Raw genomic sequence first — 25,947 nt, forward strand, 5'->3', positions numbered from 1 at the left:
TTAACGCACTGCACCAACCCAGTACATTTACCACATCATTAAAAAGTACATACAATAATGATAGTCGCCAGAAGGTGGCAGAATTTTCCTTTACACCAGTGTTTCTTAGTGCTGTTCCTGTGGATCCACTTCCCTGCACAGACTCACCTACCCTATGATGTAACACATCTGATCCAGGTCTCTTCTTCATGAGCTGGATCAGATGTGTTGGGTCCGGGGATTCTAGAGAAGGTGCAGTTCAGTGGGTCTCCAGCAGAAGAATTAAAACACTGCCTTTGTAAACCACTGTAATACCACACTATATCCTCTAGATGGCAGTGTACCTGTAAGGTTTGTGGGATGTAGATGTGAAAAGGTGAGAGAGTGCTGTCCAAGGTGCTGTTCTAAGAGATGATTACAGTCAGTCAGTCATGATCAGAATGATTGACCTCCTTCAGTAAAAGTGTTTACAGTGAACCTGTTTGATGAGTGTAGATAATGAACTCCTTCAGTCTGATCACTTCACCTTCTCTAACCGTCTACTGAACAGAAAGCTGACCCTAATGCTAAAGATGACGCGTACACAGCTCTTCAGCTCACAGCGAGGTCCTCTGATGATGTGTACCACACTCTCTCAGTGAGTGTCTCTTTTTAAACCCTCCCTCTAGATCTCTAAAGAGTTCCTAATGCTCCAAATATGATGGAGATCTTCATTTCTTCTCATTTTCTGCTTCATTTTGTTTTTACCTCACACAGGCTGGTCAGTCCAGGTCCACTGACGACACCTACACAGCTCTGAACCCTCAGTCCAGGCCATCTTTTTTTCAGTCTGAGAGAATCCAACACTGAGCCTGGATATTGATCAACTCTGCAGCAGGGAGATTTAAATGTGAGATTATTGTAGTAATATTATAAGATTTCTTTTTTTATCTTATGTTTACTAGATTTAAGTGATTTTATCTACTAACAGGATCTTATTTTATTGTTATAAAATTTGAAAGGTATCTCAGATTTGGTCAAGAAATAAGAAAAGATAGAAACCAGCAAAATTATTACTATAATTTATACTTTATTTTATACTGAAAATATTAAGTATTTATCTATTTCTGTTTAAACATTAAAAGATATAATTAAAATTCTCTCTCCTCCATAAACGGTTCAAACATCCCTGCTATCAAAGAGAAACCATACTCATGTCCTGCAGGTGACCCACGTTTCTTATAGACAATACTAAACCTGTTCTTTCCTGAAATCTCTCAGTTTCACTGATCACCGACTTAAAGCCACTAATTTCACACAGCAGAAGAACAGCGCCCTCCTCCTCTCATTCCCCAAACTGCAGACAGAGACAGTCCCTGCTTATAGAGACAGTACAGACACTACCCAGACTCCTGAATGAAGACGACAGTACAGCAATAACAGCAGATATATGACTTTAATGATCATCAGGTTTGGTGGAAATGTTTATAAAGTAATAATTTCACCATTAATGAGTTTAGATCTTCTACATCCAGTTCACTGATGGTAAGAAGATGCTGCTGCTGGGCTTGATTTCAGAGCTACAGAGGAACTGACACGTTTTTCAGGCCGTCAACTGAAATGTGTGAAAAGACTTCTTTTCCTAAATGAGAACATATAAATGTGTGAGATGCTGATCTGTGAAGCTCTGCTAGAACTGAGATCTTTCTGATTAGAGTCTGATGAAGTTCTTTAGTCAGGTTTAGTGTTGTTATACATGTACCCCTGAGCTTCCCACCTTTACAGTTTCTCACTGCAAGTAAGACTCAGGCTGGTCAAACACCAGATGAGCTTATTAATAAAAATGATATCAGCCCCTGTCAGTTACAGACCCTTAGTGTCATATTAACTTTTTACCTTCCTTCACTCCGTACAGTGCGCCAAATTTACCATGGCCTAACTGAGGGTGATGCCCAATTTAGCCTAGTATCACAGGTGTGTTAAAGGTTAAGTGGCTCCTCATGTGTCAGTAGCTGAATGTTATGAAAGGGAGATTTTTTCCTAGTAAAGTAAAAGATGCAACTGTGATCATCATCATCAGAGCAAGAGGGTAGAAACTCCGACATCCCAACTCTCCCACAACTTGCAGGATTCTCCCGCATATTAGTAACAGCTCCCTGACGCCCAAAATCTGGCTTTTCTTTGTGCTCAGTAGACCTACAAGCAGGGGCAGCATTTATAATTGACCTCTCTCTTTCATTGTGCATCAGCTCAGTAATGCAGTGTCTGGTGGCCTGGTGGTGAGATGCCATTGCAGAGTCTGGCAGTGATGACTTGAATGCTCTGGTACCTCCTGCCAGAGGGCATCACTAAAAAGAGTCTGTGCGAGAGATCTGTGGGGTGGTCCACAATGCTAGTGGCTTTGTAGATGCAGCACATGGTGCAAACATTCATGATGGACAGGAAAAGACACAATGATCTTCTCAGCTGTTTTCCCTATTCATCTTAGGATCATTTTACTAAACATAAGCAGAATGTAGAACTCTGTACATTTCAGAATTCATACCTCTACTTTTATCAACAGTCACATCACTAATACACCCTTCTTACTAGCAGCCATTTATCCACATGTCATAACACACGCCTCCATGCCTCCTGCATGTTTGACAGATTCAGTTCTCAGTTCTCATAACTGAAGATCTAAACACGGTCATCAGCAACCTCTGACCCATGAGGGAGGAAGAGCTTTAGAGTGTTTTAGTGATGGCAATCAGGAACTGTCTGGCCTTATCTGATCATGCTAATGAGACGAATTTTGAGCAGAAGTCACTCACACTGTGGGCATCTTAACCACATGCTTTCTGCCAGTTTAAAATGGAAGATCCTCCTCCAATTCTCTGCATTTTATCTGTGAGTTCAGGAGATGAAAATCGCTTAATGAAGGTAAGAAAACACGCTCTGTGCTTCTAGAATTAGTAAAGAGTGATTAATTTATTATTCATTAATGGGGAAATTTACTAGGTTAATAAGTGGAGTTGAGCTGTTGGTCTTTAGTGGAAATGTCTACTATAAAACTTCTATTGAGAAACACTCTGGTAGTCAAGTGTACGGATAGAGAGCAAGCCAGACACACTAATACATTTTAGATTTAGCTGATGTTGCAAATAACAGAAGTCACTGAAGACACTGTTTCCAGTATGTGTGGAGATGTGGACTTCATCAATAGTGGCTAGCTCTCACTGTCAGTTATTTCTATGCTTCAAAGCAATCCTCCATTATACCCTGTTATAAACACTTTAGTTGTGCTCTAAGTGGCCTATTTTTAAGGTTTTGTCTATTTCACTGTTAAAATAGCTGGTATGTTTGGTGATGTTTGCTTAACGTATCCAAGTGCAGGATAAACATCTTTCATCCCTCTGCTGTTCCTTGGTGGGTTAGTCTTTTAGTTTAACTACCTGATAGAGAGAACTACATGCTGGAAGAGCTTAATGAAGAGTGAGGTCAATGATTCCCAACCCTGGTCCTGGTGGACACCCTGCCCTGAACGATTTAGGGGTTTCCTGTTCTAACACATAAGCTTTCACTCATCAAGAGCTTGTTATTAAGCTGATTATCCAGATCAGGCGTGCTGGGAGCAGAGTAATCACTAAAATATGCAGAGTAGGAGGTCACTTCAATCAATTCTTAATTCTTTCATTCTACATTACTTCAAATCATCCGTGATGGTGTACAGAAGAAAAAATATTAAAGTGTCAAAGTCCAAATACTTGTACTTGACTGTATATGTGACAAAAGTATTTAATATTTATGTATTATTTAATGTTTTTGAAAATCTGTTGTAATTGGCTGGTTTACTTTACTGTGAAGGCCTACAGCCACATGTCAGGGCTTAGTATAGCCTACTATACCCCATTTTAATAATTTATACCAAGATAAACACAAATCTCCATTCTGGGGCATCTTTAAATATACTTAACATAACTTTTAAACATATATACACATGCCATAATCCTGGTATATGATGTATTATACTTTGTTTAATTGTCTAAATAAATTGGATTAGTCTTTTTAATTGTGCTGAAAGGTAAATATGAAAAAAAAAAACATGTATGGATGATTATATATATATATATACATGCACAAGTCTGATGGTTGTCACTCAGAATGAAGTCTCATGTCCTACAGTGTTGCAAAGAAATGCAAAAATAAAATGTGAAAAAAAAGTGAACCACATGTACTTCAACATTTTAAAAACCTCAGAGCTGTCACTTGTTGTTCCCACACTGTAGATGGCTCTCAGTAAAGAGAGGTGAGAGACTCATTTTAAAACATTTTAGTTTTTGGTGAGAGTCAAATATTCTGGGTAAATATGTCTTGTACATTTATAATATATGAACTGCATTACATATAAAATATCATCTTCTGATTAAACAGGAACTTTATGTTCTTACAAAAGTATTTACACAGCCTCTACTTGTTCGATATGTTGTAGGCTGTGAAGTCACTGAGAATAACTCCTCCTCCTCCTCTGGTGTTTCTGCTCATGGTTGTGGGTGAGTCAGCAGATCCTACTGTAACACCATCACTACACCAGCTCCCTTTGTTTCCCCTCACAAACCTCTTTCATCATTACTGTAGTGATACACTGCTGAACTGATCATTAAGCTGTTCTTGACTAGAACTAGAGCTGTTCAGAGCTGCTGATTCCTGCTTCTCTCCGACCCCCTCCCTCACCCTGCTGCAAGACTCTCAGAGCTCTTCTCTCTTTGTGGTTTCTCTCAGAATCAGCTCAGTGTTGTTCAGTAGCTGCTGGAGTTAGAGAGGATAGAGGTGAAGCTGTAAGCTACAGTAACTCTGACTGTCTGATGGGCTTCAGCCTCTGTAATCAGATCTTTACTGCATCATATGTTTCAGGAGCTTCTGGAGCAGAGTGGAGTGTGAACTACAACCAGCAGAAGATCTGTGCTTTAAATGGATCCACAGTGTTTATGAACGGCACTTTTACACTCCCAGAAGGTCTTACAGTGATGGAGACATTTTGGGTCATAAGTCCATTCAAGGATGTGAAGTGGACTGATCTGAGTAAAAACTCTAATTACTCAGGCAGGGTCGAGTATTTCACTGATGAGGAGAAACACTTCTCCCTCAAACTGAGTAATGTAACGAAGAAGGATGAACATAGGTTCTGCTTTAGACTCAAAACAAACAAAGATAATAAAAACTGCAAATCTAAAATTAAGCTCAATGTTACAAGTAGGTAAAATTAAGAATATTTTAATTGAAGAGATTAAGTGATTATGTGAATCCCAGAGACTGCTTATATTTAAAGAACTTACTTATTATTATTATTATTTTAACATTAAAATGTTATTTTAAAAATGGAAATAGCTTTGCTCTCCTGATCTGATGGTTCTCTTATCGTCTTAGAGCTACAAGTGAAAATGCCTGGAGAAGTGACAGATGGAGATAAAGCAATTCTGAAATGTAAAACCACCTGCAATCTGACTGATCCAACATTCATCTGGTTCAAATATGGACATCCTTTAACCACAAAGACAATCAAGAACAACCAGCTCCACCTGCAGACAGTCAGCAGTGAGGATGCAGGCAGGTATAGCTGTGCTGTAAGAGGATCTGAACATCTCCCCTCTACTGCTCAAACTCTCAGAGTCAGATGTGAGTAAAGTCCACATTCTTCACTAAACTCTGGGAATGGTTGAACTACACAGTGATATTAGATATTAGCAAGAGAAACTAATGTCACTGGACTGTACTATTGTGAAGCTCTGAATGCAGTTGGAGCTCAGAATGGAAGTGTGAGGATCAGTGTTCAGAGTAGGTGGTGAATAATAGTGTAAATTGTTCCAGTCTTTAAATAATGACACAGTAAAGTAATGAAGATCATCTTCTTCCTCAGCAGCTCAGAGTAGGTCTGCAGTTTGGGTCGCTGCAGTCGGTTTTCTTCTTCTTCTCCTGCTGATGGTCTTAATTTGCATTTACAGGTCGGTGAAATTCAGTAAAAATTGCTCCTTCAGTGTATAACATTGTCTGACCACATGTTTGAAGTTCTAATGCACTAGAAAATGAAAGCATTGTAAATCCAGTAATGAGACAGAGTTCAGTTTTTGTTCTGTCATCCCAGAATGAAGAAGAGAGACACCAAAGCTGATCATGATGGACCAACTCAGGTAAGATGGCCAGGAGTCAATTTTAGGAATCCACAGGATGCATGTCTGCCACAGGTCTTCAGAAATGTTTAGTATCTTTATTATGAATGTCTCCTCAGGACAACAGCAGATCCAGACCTGTAGAGCTTACAGCTGATGCTGCCTCTGGAGCGCCTGATGAGGATGTCCAGTATGCAACTGTTACATTTCTCCGTCACACTGCTGTAGCCCCTAGGTGAGTTTCACCAGTACAATTTCTTTTCTTCACCAGTGAGCAAAAGTATATTAATACATAAATATTCATAACAATATAACATGAACTGAAGGGCTAGGGCATATGTATTAGATGGTAGTCGTTTTCTGTAGTCGACATATTTGACATAAAGAGAAATGGGCAACTTGAAAACCTCCCTTACGTCAGGGCTACCAGTCAGCAGTGGTGATTATCTAATGACAGTGATCCGAGAGGAGACAGATCCTGAACCAGTAATCTAAAGAGTATTATCCATGCACAGTGATGAAAGCTATACCATCTGAGTATCTGGACTGACAGAAGAGTTACTGCGGCACCAGAACAGAAATGTTTAATCATGGTTAGTGAATGGAGGGATGTTTAACACCACACTTGCAGTGCAGTGCCTCCTGCTGTTCATTGGGTTGCATCACTGATATCCTGCACTGTAAGAAGAAGACAAGCCGGTGTGTACAGTATTCTCCTGGGAAATGCTGGTGTTCTTGTGCACCATTCACCAACAGTACAGTAGAAAAGTGGTTAAAATCTTCTGGCTAATCAGTGGAAGTGATATTTCAGATATGTTAAAGAGAAAGTAGATAGACCCATAACATTTTAAATGTAGGGATGTATTCTTTTGATGTATATATCCTTATATTATCCTTATTCTACATAAAAATGCAAAATGCTCAGCTCTGTTGGACTCTTGTTACTGGATAAAGCTTTTGTTTCTGAAATGGTTGATAGTCATAAATATGTTGAGGAAAGTTGAGTTGTGTGTCTCTTTTAAAAATTTTTAATTATACAGTAAAATTGACTATTTCTATTCTTTATAGGTCTTACCCTCAGATAATGGAAGAGCCCCCAGTGATCTATGGCACAGTCAAAGAGACATAATAGGTGTGGTTAGTTTTTTATTACTTGTGAATGAAGCCTGATTTACCATTAGTTTCACTCTGTTCCTCAGTTTTTATTTTCAGTTTATTGACATTTAGAACTGAGTAGATCAGTGTCTCCTAAACAGATGGAGAACTGAGGGTCCTGTTTTGAGACCATGTTTACTGAGCAGTGTGATTTATTCTACATAGTAAATTGTTGCTATACTGTATGTTAAACAGGGCTGAAAGAACAGGCCACTCTGCTTTCTGTTGCCATAAACTAGAGACTAGAGACTTTTTCTTGTATTTCAAATTAAACTTTATTTTCATATTAAACTTTATTTTGTAGTAGTTCAGTTCTTTTAAGCAAGACATTTACTGATTTTGGAGCGCTCTTCAATATTTGTTCCTTTTTCTATTTTTTTTCTTCATTCTGTATCAACAGAACTGTTCTTGTCTGTTTTTTTTAAATAAATATATTAAAATAAATATATAAAAATAAATTAAAATAAATTGCTAAAAGCAATTTTGAAGTTTCAGACTGATGTTTTACAAAACAACATAAATCACGGATCTTTCTATTAATATTGTTTCATTAGTGGTTCATGTATGAACTGCTGAAACCCAGTTATTATTATTCTTCCATCTTCTTCTGCATTCATACTTTCAGTCTGTATTATTGTCTGCCAAACAGGTTGACCAAATAACAACAATAAGTCATAGAGACACAGAACTTGGTCAACTGATGGTAAACCCTCTCACTAATCATATGCTCGATGAAAGTCTGATCTGCCTCAAGGGGATGCTACAGTGCATGCCAACCTGTTTTGGCATGTAACACCAATGCTTTTTTTAGAGAATATTTACGGTTTCTCATGGCAAGAGAGAACCAGCTTGGTCAAACTCCAAATCATGGTTTTATTTCCATTATTGTGTGTTTTCTTTCTTTTTGGAACATTCAGTTATAGAACCTTAACCATCCCAACTTTTTCCCTTCCCTCTCTTCATACAGTGCCCCTAGTGGCAGCATTTGTTTATCATGCAGTTTGTTGGCTTTCCTGATGGGGTGCTCTCTTTAGATCCTTTATAAGCTTATATGTTTTATGTAAGTCTGATACATTTTTTTCCTAAGTTAAATGTGGATGAAATCTGATAAAAAAAAGTTGAACAACTTGCTCTAACAGTTTTTAGTGATTAGACAAAGAACAATGTTCAGTAGTAGAAACACGTTAGACACTTCTCTAATAATAAACAGAGGATATGACGTCATTATAGTTTCACTGATTAGTCTTTCTCAGCAGTTACAAGATCACATGCATCCTGTTAAAGAAACCATCACTATATTGAGCCTGGGTCTCACAGTTACGACTAACAGCTTTCAGTTAAGTGTGTTGACATGCAGTACAACAGTTCAGCTCGGTCTCACCCTGGTTGCTGTGCGTCAAAACTGAACGGTAAGAAAACATCTTTATTTAAAAGAGCTTAAATGAACCGTGAGACTGATTATGGACTTGAAGTGTAGTTCCACATTATTCTGTGATATGAATGCAAGAAGCTTAAAAAAATAAAATAAAATAAGATCTTAAGCTTGTGCTCTGACCAGCATGCAAATGCGTGGACCTCAGAAAGCATGATAGCAAACCCTACATACTGTCAGAAAACAGTGAGGGACCTAAAACAGAACCTTGTGGAACACAATGTCACAAAAAACCCACATTTACACCAACAAGCAGTTAGTAGTCTGTCTAGAAAGAATTGTTTGGTGGTGTCAGAAACAGTAATCAATTCAACATTAACAGAAGTGAAATACACTATATGGACAAAAGTATTGGGACACCTGCTACTTCATTGTTTCCGCATTTCAATGCTGGCAGCAGTACAAACTTATATTTTGGACTGAGGATGTTAAATTGCACCCATTTCTGACACAGATGTGCAAATTCACACATAGCTTGTCTAATCCTTGGATGGAAATGAAGCTAATAGAATAGGACTTTCTGGAGCACTAGAGAGGTAAAAGCCCATCAGCATTTATTAGAGCATCCATGTAGAGAATCTTTGTCAGTGTTTTAAATATTCAGTGGAAAATATGTTTCAGTAAATAGATCACATCTGCTTTCAGATTATTAGCATTCATGATGAATGTCACTATTGTGTAGGCTGTTGATGTCACTGAGAATGGCTCCTCCTCCTCCTCTGGTGTTTCTGCTCATGGTTGTGGGTGAGTCAGCAGATCCTACTGTAACACCATCACTACACCAGCTCCCTTTATTTCCCCTCACAAACCTCTTTCATCATTACTGTAGGGATACACTGCTTAACTGATCATTAAGCTGTTCTTGACTAGAACTAGAGCTGTTCAGAGCTGCTGATTCCTGCTTCTCTCCGACATTGGAAATGGGAGCCCAGTGTGTTTCCACTGCACTACCACAACTGTGAAAGGTGGTGGTATAAAAACTGTTTAAAATCTATATAGAAAAAAGGGCAGGAAAACCAACAAAGGAAACCCCAGGAGTGTTGTGAACTCAACCAAAGACCATCTAAACCTTTTCCAACTCAAAATATTTTCTTTTCCTTTTTGCCACTGATTACAACTCTTTCTTTTTAGCTGTTCACAAAGCAAACTCTTTCTTTTTAACCTCTGCTTTTCTTCACTGTTCACAACTTAAACTCTTCTTGAGTCTTTTTCAGCTCTTGCATTTTTATTTATTCAGCATTATAATTTTTTTGACTGTTCACAAATTAGAACCGCTGTTACCATTAGCCCCACTATAAAGGTGCAACAGGAAATTGTGTTTGGCTGGGTGTATTTATACAGTGCCACACAGGTGGGTCTGGTCAGTGTTGATTACCGCTTGGGCTTCTGGAGCTTGGAGTTCTTTGCTCCAGCTCCACCATCTTTCCTACTGTGCTGGCCAGGCCCCCTGCTGGTGGCTGAAGGTAAACTTTGCCTGCTTAAACAGAGCTCTTCTCTCTTTGTGGTTTCTCTCAGAATCAGCTCAGTGTTGTTCAGTAGCTGCTGGAGTTAGAGAGGAGAGAGGTGAAGCTGTAAGCTACAGTAACTCTGACTGTCTGATGGGCTCCAGCCTCTGTAATCAGATCTTTACTGCATCATATGTTTCAGGAGCTTCTGGAGCAGAGTGGAGTGTGAAGTACAAACAGCAGGAAATCTGTGCTTTAAACGGATCCACAGTGTTTATGAATGGCACTTTCACATATCCAGAACGTCTTACAGTGACAGAGACATTCTGGGCTGTAGATCCAGTTCCAAAGGTGGAGCCGACTGATCTGATTAAAGTCCCAGATTTTTCAGGCAGGGTCGAGTATTTCACTGCTGAACAGAAACACTTCTCTCTCAAACTGAGTAATGTAATGAAGGAGGATGAACACAAGTACTTGCTCAGAATCAAAACAAATGAAGAAAGTCAAAAATATCTGGGAAGACCTGGAGTTAAACTCAGTGTTACAGGTAAATTAAATCACAACATGTTTCATATAATTTTTCTAGTAATTTATATGAATGATGCTTTGGAATATTTCGATAATGATTTTTCAACAGAACTCTTTCATTGCATCATTCATTTATTCACAATATAACCTTTAAAATCAATTAATAAACAAATAGGTTTTTGAAGATGATGATATGAGAATGAACTATCTGCATCTTTGCTCTCCTAATCTGATGGTTCTCTTATTGTTTTAGAGCTACAAGTGGAATCCCCTGGAGAAGTGACAAAGGGAGAAACAGCAGATCTGATGTGTAAAACCACCTGCAGTCTGACTGATCCAACATTCATCTGGTACAAAAATGGACGTCCTTTAACCACAAAGACCCTCAAGAACAACCAGCTCCACCTGCAGACAGTCAGCAGTGAGGATGCAGGCAGGTATAGCTGTGCTGTAAGAGGATCTGAACATCTCCCCTCTACTGCTCAAACTCTCAGAGTCAGATGTGAGTAAAGTCCACATTCTTCACTAAACTCTGGGAATGGTTGAACTACACAGTGATAGTAGATATTAGCAAGACACACTAAAGTCATATCTGTCTCTAGATCCACCAAAGAGTGTCTCAGTGTACGTCAGTCCCTCTGGTGAAATAGTGGAGGGCAGTTCAGTGAATCTGACCTGCAGCAGTGATGCAAACCCACCTGTGCAGAACTACACCTGGTTTAAAGAAGGTGGAAGCTCACCTGTAGGATCTGGACACACTTACAGCATCACCAGCATCTCTGCTGACCACACTGGACTGTACTACTGTGAAGCTCTGAATGCAGTTGGAGCTCAGAATGGAAGTGTGAGGATCAGTGTTCAGAGTAGGTGGTGAATAATAGTGTAAATAGTTCCAGTCTTTAAATAATGACACAGTAAAGTGATGAAGATCATCTTCTGCCTCAGCAGCTCAGAGTAGGTCTGCAGTTTGGATCGCTGCTGTGGGTTTTCTTCTTCTTCTCCTGCTGATGGTCTTAATTTGCATCTACAGGTCAGTGAATTCAGTGTATGCTATTGTCTGACCACATGTTTGAAGTTCTAATGCACTAGAAAATTAAAGCATTGTAAATCCAGTAATGAGACAGAGTTCAGTTTGTGTTCTGTCATCCCAGGATGAAGAAGAGAAACACCAGAGCTGATCATGATGGACCAACTCAGGTAAGATAGCCAGCAGTCAATTTCAGGAATCCACAGGATGTATTTTTGCTTCTGGAAACCACAGGAAATATCAGAGAGATTTTTATGCAGTCTTCAGAAATTGGATGTTTAGTATCTTTATCCTGGATGTCTTCTTCAGGATGATGTCCTCTATGCCAACGCTACACCCTCCAGACCTGTAGAGACTGCAGTTCATGTTGCCTTTGGAGCTCCTGATGATGATGTCCAGTACGCCACTGTCAAACACAGCAGATCCAGACCTGTAGAGACTGCAGTTCATGTTGCCTCTGGAGCTCCTGATGATGATGTCCAGTACGCCACTGTCAAACACTGCAGGTCCAGACTCGTGGAGACTGCCCAGCTCTGATGGACTCAAGGTTTTGGGATAAACCTTGCCTTTGCCAAAGGTTTTATAATGTAGAATTATATGCACATTGTAAAAAAATAATATATTAATATTGGTCTTTTTTAACGTTTCATAGGTCACAGACTCAGAAAAGGGAAGATCCCATAGCATTGACCTATGGTAAAGTAAGTTACAGCTCATTGAAGAGATACAAAATAAGAGAGAGAGCGAGAGAGAGAGAGAGAGAGAGAGAGAGAGAGAGAGAGAGAGAGAGAGAGAGAGAGAGAGAGAGAGAGATAGAGAGCATGCAATAAAATCAGGTGAAGAGGTTAGCATCCTCATTGTTTTTGCTTATTGTGCTAAAAGCTCATCTGTCCAATCAGACAATTTAATACACTGGGCAATTCAGCCTCCAGCTTGGATTTATTAGGCTGTAGATTGATTACAGTGTGTTGAGTTTACAATCTGTGTGATTGATCTGTATTTATGGTAACTTTAGGGATGTTGGGAAGTAAACAGGAGATTTCAACTTTTGCTTATTTAAATTGTCCAGACTTTGCATTGCAATTAAAAACAGATTTAAAATCCTAATAAAAATGATACATGTGTTTATTGTGCCTGTGTACTCTTGAGTCATTACATTTCACAGCCCCTATAATTCATTTAGACAGAGTGTAGTTTAAAGTGTATAAAGTGTGGGAGCTGCCCAGGGTGCTGATTCTCCTCACAGTAGAGGATCTGATCTGTCCTGGTGCAATATCCTAAAATAAACCACAATGCTTCTGTAACTGATCCCATCAGAGCTCTGAAAATATTACATTTCCACAAGTTTTATTTTATATTTATTATGACAAATTGACAAGATTTTAAACACAAATTAATACAGGATCTGGACAGAAGTAGACTCTCAGTGGACTTACTTATTTCAATCACTTTCAAGTCTGAAAGAAAAACATTTGTTTTTAAAAAACACATTACATTTTCATACAGTGCATTGATTGAAATCAGTCAATTCTGTATTTAATACACTTGATATCACTGCTATAAACACAGTTCAATACCATTCAACCTTTATTTCACTTCAGAATATGTTGAGGGTGACCCTCATTTATAATGCAGGTGAGGCGATATGTACATACAATCTAGATTGAAAATAAAAACATGAAAAGGTGTAATAATATAACAAGACATAAAACAGTACATACATATAATAGTTTAAAGGGAAAGTAGAATTCTGATTAAAGCTAACTATGAAAAGTAAAAATGTAAAATATTATAAAATGTCAAAAAGCAAAAACATAATACATAAATAAGAAGAGTAAAAACATAACAAAAAAACTATATTTAAGCAGTAACTAAAAATAATAATTTGGAAAAATAAAATGAAAATGGTAAAAGAAATGTAAATTAATTAGTTAAATAAACTATAATAATTTAGAATGTTAAATAAAATAATCGAATACACTTGCAGGCAGTGTGGAGGTGGTTAGAGATGAAGAGTTGATTAAGTGACACTCTTTTTTGTAGAAATGTTACTGGTTTTAATGGCTGGTACTCACTGGTACTTTCTCATAGTCAGATGACTCAGCTGTACATGAATCAGCAGGAGGACTAGGATGAACAGTCTGTGTAAAAATGAACAAATATATAAAATTTTGATTTAAAAATAACTGAGAAGATGAAAATCTTCTCATTTTAATTTTGTTCAGATACAGATAGGTACTTACTGCTAGTGTCTGGTACACATCATCATTACACCTGGCTGTCAGGTTTAGTGCTGTATATGTGTCATCTTTAATATAAGGGTTTGCATTGGCATTCTGTAGAGGGGAGAACATTAGAATCACAGTCCTTAGAATTACTGTGCTTTATTTATATCTTCATCATCATCATCATCATCATCATCATCATCATTATCATCATCATCATCATCATCATCATATGATATGATGTTGCCAAATAGTTTTTTTATGGTATCTTAGGTGGTTGCTAAGGCATTTATAATGCCCGCTCACGCATGGCTGTGCTTCTTTCACTCTTAATCCTACACTGCCCACTATAGGCAGGCAGTTATAATTGCCTATGCACTCTTAATTTAGGCACTCTTCAGTTGCTGGCTATGTTGCTATATTATTGCTAGGAGGTTACTATGATGTTGAGAGATGTTTGGTCTTGCACTCTTACGGCACCTTGTACTCAATGGCTGATCTCTGGAGTGGTTATGGCTACTATGACGTTTATAGGTGGTTGCTCTTGTATCGCAGGTGGTTGCTATGGCATTGCCAGATAAGGTAGGTGCCTGCTATTGTACTGCTTTGTGGCTGCAATGGAGTTGCTCAATGGTTTCTAGATTGTTGATTGGTGGTTACTTGGCAGTTACCATGGCATACCAAGTGGTTGCATAAGTGGCATTTCTAAGTGGTTGACATGAAATTGCTTAATGGTTACTAGGGTGAAGCTAGGGGGTTGCTATGGTATACCAGGTGGAGTTCTGAAATAGCTCACCTGGAACCCACACTTCTCTGTCTTTCCGTCCTTCTTCATCTTCTTGCTCCTGCTCTCAAAAAAAAAAAGAGTTTAAGAATAAAGAGAATCTGTAAACATATCTGTAAACACGCATTTCAATACACTATATGGTCAAAAGTATGTGGACATCTGTTCCAATCCAATGTTGTCTTCAAAATTAGCAGTATTAAAAAGGAGTGTACCATCTCTACTCATCTGGAAAGTGTAGATTGTGGAACATTGCAGTAAGGATTTAATTGCATTTAGTTTAGTAAGAACATTACTGTGGTCAGGTGCTTGTGTTGGAGGATCACTCCAGCTCATCCCAAAGGTACTGGATGGAGTTCAGTTATTCCAGGGAACCCCACAGCCCAATGCTTTTGGGGCTTTACACCCCTCTAGCTCATGCTTGGCATGAGACAATGACCTCCAGGGTATCCCGTTTAATTGTTCCATGCACTATAGAGATAATACAACATGGGTGTGTATTTGAACACTAGCAGTGAGTGCATTTTCATTAGCAGGGTGTCCACAAACTTTCAGTCATTTAGTGTATGTGGCAGATTGAATGGGATATAAAACATAATTTAAATAATAAAATCATACCTTAAAAGGACAATTACAGCAACAACAGCTGCAATGCCACAAAATCCAACTCCAAGAGCTATATACAGAATCTCTGAGAGATCTGCTGAGGTACAGTACATACAAACAAACACACATAATATGTTTATAAGTAATATTATGCTGTAATATATATCACAGCAAATTGGGCAAACAGTGTACATGACAGTATAGAGGGGCCATATCATGCAAATTCTTGTTAATGTAGTATGTATTATTCACTCCTCAGCTATAACAGTCCAAATACACTGATAAGCCATAACATTATTACTACCTGACTAATACTGATCAGTTTCCTATTTGTGCGACCAAAACAGATCTGACCATACGAGGCATGGATACGCAAAGACCTCTTAAGATCTCACGAGCATCAATGAGCCTTAGGTGCCCATGACCATGTTGCTGGTTCACTAGTTGTTCTTTCTTAGAGAACTTTTGGTAGGTACCGATCACTGCATTCTGGGTACACCCCACAAGACCAGCCTGATGATTTGGATATGTTCTGACCCAGTCGTCGTGGTTCTTGTCAAGGTGTCACAGACACAAATTTTTCCTGATTCAACACCTTCATCACCTTCAAGAACTGACTCGCTGCCTAATATGTAGCTCCACCCCTTAACAGCAGACACTGTTTAATTCTAGGGGATAGTAAGAGGTTGAAAAATGGTCATGTGGTTGCTATGGCATCCCAGGTGGTTGGTGTGGTGTTGCTAAGTGGATGCTAGATAGGTACAAGAGTGTTGCTTGGTGGTTGCCATGGCAGTGCGTAGTAATTGCTAGGGTGTTGCTCAGTGGTTAATGTGGACTTACTAAGTGGCTGCTAGGTGGCTGATATGGTGTTGTAAGGTTGGTGTAAGTATCTCACCATTTATAACAACAGGCACCGAAGCTGATCGCAGAGATCCATGTCCGTTGTGAGCCTCACAGTAGTACCGTCCACTGGTTGTGTAGTTTATGATGAAGCTGTAAGTGTGTCCAAATTCCACAGGTGAGCTTCCACCTTCTTTAAACCAGGTGTAGTTCTGCACAGGTGGGTTTGCATCACTGCTGCAGGTCAGATTCACTAAACCGCCATCCACTATTCCACCAGAGGCAGCAATGGACACTGAGACATTCTTGGGTGGAGCTGTTGTATATATTTAAATATATAATTAAGTTTGTGTCATCATTTTAGACTGTCGCTGTCATTGCTGTCTTTAAGGTCTATGTTAAAGTGAAAGAAGACTTACATTTAACACTGACTTTCACAGCTGAGGACTGCAAGTCTTCTTGGCCACTTATAGAGCATGAGTAGCTGCCATCATCCTCCAGTCTGATATCCAGTAGCTCCAGCTGGTTGTCTCCAGGGATTTCGCTGTGTAGATTTCCATCTTTGTGCCAGATATAGGTCGGTACAGTGATGGAAGGGATGCAGGTCCCACATATCAGCATCACCCACTGTCCCTCCATGACCATGTCCGATTCAGACAAAATCTCCACCTTCAGGTCTGAACAGGTCAGATTAAAATAATAATAATAATAATAATAATAATAATAATAATAATAATAATAATAAGCTTCGATGGTGGCCAAGTCCAGGTAGTTGCTAGGCTGTGACTGGGTGGTAAATTGTTTCATGTGCTATAACATGTGGTTGCTAGGTAGTTGCTAGGCAGTTGTTATGGTATCCAAGGTGGCTGCTAAGGTGTTTGCACTAGGTGGTTGCAATCATGCAGCTGCGTAGTGGTGGCTAGGTGGTTGCTGTGGAGTTGTTTAGTGGCTGATGGCTGGTTGCAATGGTGTTATTAGGTTTTTTGGCATGGTGTTGGTATGTGGCTGATATGATATCCTAGGTGGTTGCTATAGTGTTGCTGGGTCGTTGATATATGGTTGCAATGGAGTTGCTCCGTAGATGCTAGGTGGTTGCAATAGCGTTGTGAGATGGAAGCTAAATGGGTGCTGGAGTGTCACTAGATGGTTGCAATGGAGTGGCTTAGTGGTTGCTGCTATGGTGTTGCTAGGTGGTGGCTTTGGAGTTGCTTAGTGTTTTTTATGTGGTTACGCAGTTGCTGTGATATCCCTGGGGAATTCTAGGTGGTTACTTTAGTGTTTGCTAGCTGGTTGCTAGGCTGTTGCTGCAGTTTCTTTTTATAAGTAAAGTCCTCACCTGTGATCTGTAGGGTCACGCCCTGTTGATTTGTCTGGTCCTCGGTGGAGATGTTGGTTCTGAAGCTGAACTGGTAGATTCCAGCACTTTCCTGGGTCACATTCTTCAGTGTAAGAGAGCAGTCGAGAACGTCTGCTGCAGCTTGCTCCACAAGTTCCTCAAAAAAAACATTTACAGAAACAACCACAGCTGCAGCGCCCTCCTGCTTCTTATAGTACCACACGTAGGTGGTGACGTTTTGACCTCTGGGGTAAGTGCATTTGCAGGGTAAGACCACTGAAGACTGATGGACAGCACAGATCTTACTGGGAGTGTAAGTCACGCTCCAGTCCAGAGCCTGAGATCCTGAAACGTGGAGAGGGTTTGGGTTTAGGTACCAGGTAAAGTGAACATTCACCTTTACAAGTGCAAGTATGTCTTGTGGGTACAATGCTGGAAGATCTCAGGACAGCTCGATTTTATTTCTATGCTTTGTAGATGTGAACTACTGTAGATGTGTACATGGATTCGAAGTTCAGTGTAGACTCAAGAGCCAATTGCAAGTTGAGATAAGTAAGTGTTGATATATTTTTTACAGATAGTTAAAATAGTTCTTGCTTAAATAAATAAATAATAAATAAACTAACATTCCTCTTCTGTTCCACCACACTTCTGCATAAGTTCAGAAGAAGAGGAAGTTGCACAAGTAAGACATCTGATGACATCACATCGTAGATAGGCTAGTGTGAGAAACATTTTTAAATGAATTGTTTTTCATGATCTGGTTAAAACTCACCTGGTTTGGAAAGAACTAGCATTAAAATCAGGCCTGATTTCACGGACATCCACAACAACACTGAAGAGCAGATCTAAAAGAAATTAGAATTGGTTCAAATATAAGGCCTGACATAAGAGAGAAGTTCTCCACTGTGCAGCTAGCCAAGATTTTAAAGTTAAAAAAGTAGGTTGAGTGATCTCTCACCATATTTCTGGATGGAAATTTCCTTGGGGGTAAAGTACTCCGGAGAAAAAAAAGTCTGAAGACTGTGTTTAATCAGCACCCAGGTCTAAAGCCTCACTTAAAGCCAGACTTCCTCCAACTGAAAATAAGTACAGCTCACCACAGTGTTAATGTCACGAAGTGTAAAAGCTTCCAGTATCTTCTGATTGGCTGCTAGGCTTTTACTAGACATATCTGTTGTTTTTCATGTTTGTTTGTTTTTTTTGTACCACAGACTGTTCTAAAATGTTACAGTTTGATTGTATTTATTTATAATTTAAAATAATAATGACTATATATAAATATAATAATGATATAATAAAGACTGCACATTATTAAAACACTGTCACATTCAGGTCATACAGATAATCAACATGTTGGTAAAAGAATGTTCACTTCCATAATATATGTTTATTAATACAGTGACAGCATGTTGCTGAGTGGTTTCTATGGTATTTCAGGTGGTTGCCATGGTGTTGGCATATGGTCCTTTTGTAATACAATAATGAAATAATAATGACATGCTGCACATACTGCATTATTATAACACATTCAGGTCAAAATGTTCACTTTCATTAATACCTCAGTGACATGTTGGGGTCAATATTGCAATATTGCTCTAACTGTAGGTCCCAGTCTATGAGACCAGTTTGAGAACTGCTGTTTTACAGCAGGAAGAAAACAGAGGCAGCTTTAAAATTCTCTCAGTCTCAATGATAGTAGATCTTTCATGTTAGATAAGATAAGATAAAATAATCCTTTATTAGTCCTGCAGTGGGGAAGTTCTCAGTGCCTCAGCAGAAAGGGATAGCAAGACACTCAGTTACATAAATGTAGATAAATAATTATTTATTATGTATAGTGTTTATATTACATAACACTATATACACACAATATAAATAAGAATTAAAAAAGCAATAACAATATTATTTACAGCAAATGACTCTTAAATGCCATTAAGAGTGCCAAATGTTGTCTCTATAAAAGTTAGATACAATTACCTTAACCTGCACTGCCATCTAGAGGTGGAGATTGCTAATGGCATAAATACCAACAACGGACTCAGTGATCCCTTAAGTCTAATTTGTTGTTTTTCTTAGATTAGAAAAACTGATTACATGTTTATTTGTATATGGAGTCAAAAAAGGAGGCGCTACAAGGAGACGCTACCTCTGCCTTTGTGCAAGGAGGAACAGGAGGAGCACTGCCAGAGCCCTGCAAAATGACCTCCAGCAGGCCACAAATGTGCATGTGTCTGCACAACGGTCAGAAACCGACTCCATGAGGATGGTATGAGGGCCCGACGTCCACAGATGGGGGGTTGTGCTCACAGCCCAACACCGTGCAGGACGCTTGTCATTTGCCAGAGAACACCAGGATTGGCAAATTGGCCATTGGCGCCCTGTGCTCTTCACAGATGAAAGCAGGTTCACACTGAGCACATGTGACAAACGTGACAGAGTCTGGAGACGCTGTGGAGAGCGATCTGCTGCCTGCAACATCCTTCAGCATGACCGGTTTGGCAGTGGGTCAGTAATGGTGTGGGGTGGCATTTCTTTGGAGGGCCGCACAGCCTCCATGTGCTTGTCAGAGGTAGCCTGACTGTCATTAGGTACCTCAGACCCCTTGTGAGACCATATGCTGGTGCAGTTGGCCCTGGGTTCCTCCTAATGCAGGACAATGCTAGACCTCATGTGGCTGGAGTGTGTCAACAGTTCCTGCAAGATGAAGGCATTGAAGCTATGGACTGGCCCGCCCATTCCCCAGACCTGAATCTGATTGAGCACAACTGGGACATCATGTCTCCATCCACCAACGTCACGTTGCACCACAGACTGTCCAGGAGTTGGCGGATGCTTTAGTCCAGGTCTGGGAGGAGATCCTCATCAGGAGCATACCCAGGCATTGTAGGGAGGTCATACAGGCACGTGCAGGCCACACATAATAAGCCTCATTTTGACTTGTTTAAGGACATTACATCAAAGTTGGATCAGCCTGTAGTGTGTTTTTTCACTTTAATTTTGGGTGTGACTCCAAATCCAGGCCTCCCTCCATTGGTTAATACATTTGATTTCCATTGATGATTTTTGTGTGATTTAGTTGTCAGCACATTCAACTTTGTACAGAACAAAGTATTCAATGAGAGTATGTCATTCATTCAGATCTAGGATGTGTTATTTGAGTGTTCCCTTTATTTTTTTGAGCAGTGTATCTATCTAAATATCAGCTAAAGTGGCATGTGAACAATTTGTGCCAGTGAAATCTGATTATGCATTTCAAATGTAAAAAGATCTCACAAATAAATTAAATTATTTGATTGCAGCACATTAGTGCTAGCATAATTTCCCTTGAAAAACCTGAATGTGAATTTAAAATGTAAGATCAGCTTATTTGGTATTTTCCGATTTCCCCAAGGAAGTTTTATTGAAGCTTCATATTTGACATATACATGATTAAGGAACCTCTGAGCAGGATTTGCAACAGTGAACATGTAGCAAGTCATGTAGCAAACTGTCTGCATTACGGCACAAAGTTTGGTGCCAGTCAACTCTAGATGGCACACAAGAGTGGTGTAAAGATCCAGGCCATGTATTTTACACCTTATGTACATCTACAGTCATTACACTTTCATTATCTTGCAGTACACTGGCTGCACACCAAGGGATGCTTTGGCCTTTTAGTTGCTATCTGATGGTGCTTTTCCACCAGGAGGTGTATCAGTGTGTTTCTGTCCGTTAACCATAATAAAGTGGTCCCTGTGAGAGTAGGAGGGATTCCCTCGCTGCTATCTCATTCATGCTATGTGCAGAAGCATGAATACAAATCGCTGTAGGGTCAGGGACTTTCTTCATTTCTGTTTTTGGTGACGTTTGGAGACAAGAAATGACCTGGAAAATGCATGTCAGTAATTGTGGTGGTAGTGTTACAGTTAATATGCAGCAGGAGTTGTGGATGTGTCACTCAATCAGCGAGTGCTGACCATGGTGGCCAGTCATCAGTTATTTCTAGATCAGTAGAAGTACAGTAGGGGTTGCTCAGCAGTGGAAGACATCATAGAAAATGCTATACCGTACATGTCGTTCTCAGCATTATTGTAGATGCTGAGTTCTATTAGTTATTAGTTTATTTATGTTATTAATTAGGTAATAAACAAGGCTTATTAAGTAGGTAATAAGACTACAACTATATTATGTTTATAAACAGTTAGTGTACCCTTATATACTACCCTTATAAAGTGCTATTATTATCATTAACAGTTTATGATTAGTCTGGTAATTAATAATTAGGTAATAAACCAGGCTTATTAATTAGATAAAATTACTACCTTTATAAAGTGTTTATAAACAGTTTGCAATTTGTGTTATTATTGGTTGTAAATGGGATAATAATAATAATAATAATAATAATAATAATAATAATAATAATATAATAATAATAATAAGGTAATGCAGCTACCCTGCTATATGGTTATAAATAGTTTGGTAGTTTAAGGGTTAGTAATTACATTATAAAAATTACTTAATAATTAGATTATAAGACTACCCTTATAAAGTGTGTATAGATAAAGTCTAGTTTGTTTATTCATGTTATTATTTAAACAATAAAAATACATACAGTATAATTCATAATAGTTTATTAATGGTAATTAATTAGGATCATAAACAAGACATTCAAATCAAAAGAGCAACAGTGACCTGCTGAGTTTCGAACAAGAAGATCAACCCTGCTGAAAATGTGAAGCTCAGCAATATCGTTTAGAGCTCTTGAGCTCTTGTTGGGGTTCATCTGTAGTCAGTTGCTCCACTAACCTGTAATTAGGAGAATATTGATGCTATCATTGCTATTCCAGGCTCAGCACGCCAGATACTGCAGTTTGTCACTTGGTAAAATGGGCATGATAATGCTCATGAGAACTGAGTCATATTTGCATACAATTCTGTAATAGTACTCTACTGCCTCAGTCTACATGCTTCTTTCAGTTTCTTGGACAGTTCTGTATCCCTCAGCTCGCCCAGAAATGGAAAAACAGCTTGTCCTTCAGTGGTAGAAAGTGAGAATTGCACCAATTGAGTCCAGGAGCAAGAACATATCTCAATGTTCAGTATCTACCAAGTGACAGTATATTGTCCAAACTTTCCACTAGGCTGTGAAATGTCATCACAATGAAGAACTCCATTTAAACCACAAAACTGGGTGGGATAATCCTAGGAGTTGGAAAGTTCTTCAGAAAACCAGCGAGTATTTTATGTCCAAGACAGAGCTCCTGCACTTTACTGCATCCAGATGTTCAAGGGAGACCTCAGAGAGTTGAGTTTGGTTGTAGATGGGCGTGATGTTCATTTGACAGTGCTGTAGATCACTGAATTATTCTTCACCATTTCAGCAGGTCTGTGGAGGGCAATTAAACAATGAATTGTTGTTAAAGGTTTACATGATCAATTGTACATTGTATATATATATACATACAATGTACAATTTGTGGAATTGTATCATTTTACGGTACCCTACCTGTGTGACTGGTGAAAAGTGACACTAGCATACTGAACATCTTCCTCTTGGGTCTTCTTCATGGGTTTCTCACAGTGGTGCTGAACCATGGCATACTGACCCTCCCCAGCAGCACTAGCAGCATAAGCTCTTACTGCAGTGCCATCAGCACTGCGATGTACAATGCTGGCATACTGACTATCATCTTGATTGACTGAACCAATCTTAGACTGTGGAGCATTCTTTGCAGGAGTTCCTATGTTGCTATATGTGTTGTCCTGAAACAGGAGAAAGCTATTTAAATGTGAGATAAAAAACATCTGCCATAACTGTGAAAATAATTGTGACAATTACAACATGTTATTTATGTAAATAACATTTTTCAGATTTTATCTTTTGGTCAATTTTTCCTTTGGAATCATTCTGCCAACATTAATTAAATTACTAACAGTCTAACAATAACAAAGAGTTAAAGCATAAACTGACTTGCCTGTTTTAATGGTTCTTCTTTAGACGACCAGCAGCCCTTCTTCTTCCTCCTGTATTGAAAGGAAAGAAGATATATGGCCTCTTTTAAAGACAAAGCATTTCATCACTGTCATGCAAAAACGTCTTTTAAATCTTACATCAGTATTATTACAAACATGGTTCTATTTCCAATGGTGGTTCTTCTCTGGCAGTGCTCAAAGAACCATTTGAAACACATTTTTTTAAGAGTGTAGACTAAGGGCTCAATTACACACCCTTGTATGGACATTAAGACGTCTGCCCACATACTTCTTCACGTCCTTTACATAGGAATGGATGTTAAGCAACACATCCACTTGAGGGCAGCCCAGAGTCAAACATTTCTAACAACAACAAACATGGCAATAGTGGAGGAGGTCTTGATACACTGCCCTGCGTGTCATGTGTATCCATAAGTTTTTAGACATATGGACAAAATTAACAAAGATCCATCTGTATCCATATCCATATTTAATGTTGAGCATAAATAAGTCTTAAAGTTGAGGGTAATAACATTTGGGGGCTCGTTCAGGAATGCATTGTCTTGTTGGCAGATCAGATCCACAAAAAGAAGGATAGATCCCCCACTATTCATCTCAACTGCCTTAAGGTGTTCCTAAGAGAGCTAATATCAACAGTACTTTGTGTGAATTAACTTCAAAAAATTTATGAAAAGCTACACATATTTTAAATCAGGACTGTATTGGCTTACCATAGGAGAAATATGGCAACAGTAAATGATAAGACTGCACAGGAGATAATGATTCCAATAACTGCTTGATGAACTTTACTCAGCCTACCTGTGTAAAAATAGAAAGACATGTAGGATCTCACATAACACATCATCGTAGGATAAGAGGCTACAAATATGTCAAATATGTTTAGCTTACCAATGACAGTTAGAGTCACACTAGCAGAATACTGAACACCCTCATCGTTGCTGGACTTGCACTTGTATTCTCCACTGTCCTCAAAGCTGAGCTTGGAGATAGTATAAGGTGTGCCTTTTCCAACCAATGATTTTGCCTTAAACCAGGTGTAGTTCTCCACAGGTGGATTTCCATCACTGCTGCAGGTCAGAGTCACTGAACCACCCTCCACTATTACACCAGAGGGACTGATGGACACTGAGACGTTCTTTGGGGAATCTGTGGATTGATGATGAAGATGACAATTGTTATCAAACCTATGGAAATATATTAAAACCATATGTTCTATACATTAAAACATACAATTTTAATAACATTTCCATGTACTGTTTACATCATGAAATACACTGTTGGGAGTGGTATGAACATATAAAAGTATATACAAATATCAATTCTACATTAAGATTAAAACTAACGATGTAGTGTGTTATATATCAGCTGTATTTCTTCCTAAACCATGTTTCAGAAAGGGCTACGGAGTAAACTGGGATAAAACTCTTTAAATTGATGAAATGAGGGTTGTTCTGCAACCTAGTAGAGACTAAAAAGAAAAAGAAATGCTCTTATTTACCTTTATTCAAAAATACTAGAATTTCATATTATGCCTATACTGATTATGAAATAATGTTAATGTAGCCTGGCATACTGTACATTAGCTGAATTTTCTGAATTCTCAGTTTTACAATACTCAGATCCGATCATTTGCACAGAAAAAAGAAATCAGGACATTACAACAACATAATACATTATCACTTATAAACTTTTGAGCAGTGATACATTATTAAGATGATGGTATTTACCTCAGTGTTTTATTCTACACTGTAAAAGGTACACTGCATTCAATAAATATGTGAGAACATAATTAATTAACAAAATGTCATAGTTTACTTAACTCAACAACTTGTTCAATTCTGATTAGTTTGGGTTCTGTGAAAGTTTGAATAAATGTAGCAAATAACTAATGGGCATGAACATAGAGGCATTATAAGCCTCAAATATTTATTATTTAAGTATTTCTTTGCCTTTAATCCTTTAATAATGGCTGATTTCACTAGACAGTTTGGAGAACTCCTAAGCTATAAACACTGAAACATTGAAATACAATAAGATTCATGCAAACAATATTTAAAGATATTTATAACTAGTATTAAATAGCTAACAACTATTTTTGCTTTCAAATGTACTGTTGGTAAAATCAATGTCAAAAGAGCACAAACCTTGTTTCATTTAGATGGTCCATTATAGATGCCTCATGGATGATCACTTAAAATGCATCCATCAATCAACTAAATATCTATTAAATTGAATAAATTCAATGTAATCGGTTTCTTTATTGAACCTAACCCTGCACCTAACATTAACCCTAACCTTGAATTGACCCAAAAACCTAACCCTAAGCCGAACCTTAACCTAAACCTTACAACTAACCCTAAACCTAAGCTTAAAAGCCATTCAAAAGACAATCATTGCTTAGAGTTAAGCTTCATCTTCTACTGCAAGTTAACCATGCAAATGTTTCTAAAGTAGTGTAACTTGTGGTCTTTCGGTCCAAAAAACTCACC

The 25,947-nt window shown here is 38.5% G+C and overlaps 2 protein-coding genes across 6 annotated transcripts in view; one reads left to right on the plus strand and one right to left on the minus strand.

Moving 5' to 3' along the window:
- Positions 1-25,947, minus strand: part of LOC140535569 (hemicentin-1-like) — a 195,170-nt gene that overhangs the window by 157,211 nt on the left and 12,012 nt on the right. Inside the window, 2 exon segments of the mRNA XM_072656966.1 lie at positions 16,212-16,462; positions 24,347-24,604. Coding sequence (XP_072513067.1) covers positions 16,212-16,462; positions 24,347-24,604 — 509 coding nt within the window.
- On the plus strand, positions 8,442-12,808 carry LOC140536123 (Fc receptor-like protein 2). Of its 5 annotated transcripts, none has more exons than XM_072657772.1 (8): positions 8,442-8,668; positions 9,146-9,435; positions 10,339-10,683; positions 10,918-11,166; positions 11,267-11,527; positions 11,610-11,694; positions 11,816-11,861; positions 12,001-12,808. In XM_072657772.1, exons 2-8 carry the CDS (start codon positions 9,357-9,359, stop codon positions 12,226-12,228), a joined length of 1,293 nt encoding a protein of 430 aa, XP_072513873.1. In that variant the 5' UTR covers positions 8,442-8,668; positions 9,146-9,356; the 3' UTR covers positions 12,229-12,808. The 5 variants fall into 5 exon arrangements, with proteins under 5 accessions (XP_072513873.1, XP_072513875.1, XP_072513876.1 ...); XM_072657774.1 differs by having other exon boundaries at positions 11,613-11,694; XM_072657775.1 differs by having other exon boundaries at positions 9,374-9,435.

The sequence above is a fragment of the Salminus brasiliensis genome, chromosome 15 (assembly GCF_030463535.1).
Source record: "Salminus brasiliensis chromosome 15, fSalBra1.hap2, whole genome shotgun sequence".
Taxonomy (NCBI): domain Eukaryota; kingdom Metazoa; phylum Chordata; class Actinopteri; order Characiformes; family Bryconidae; genus Salminus; species Salminus brasiliensis.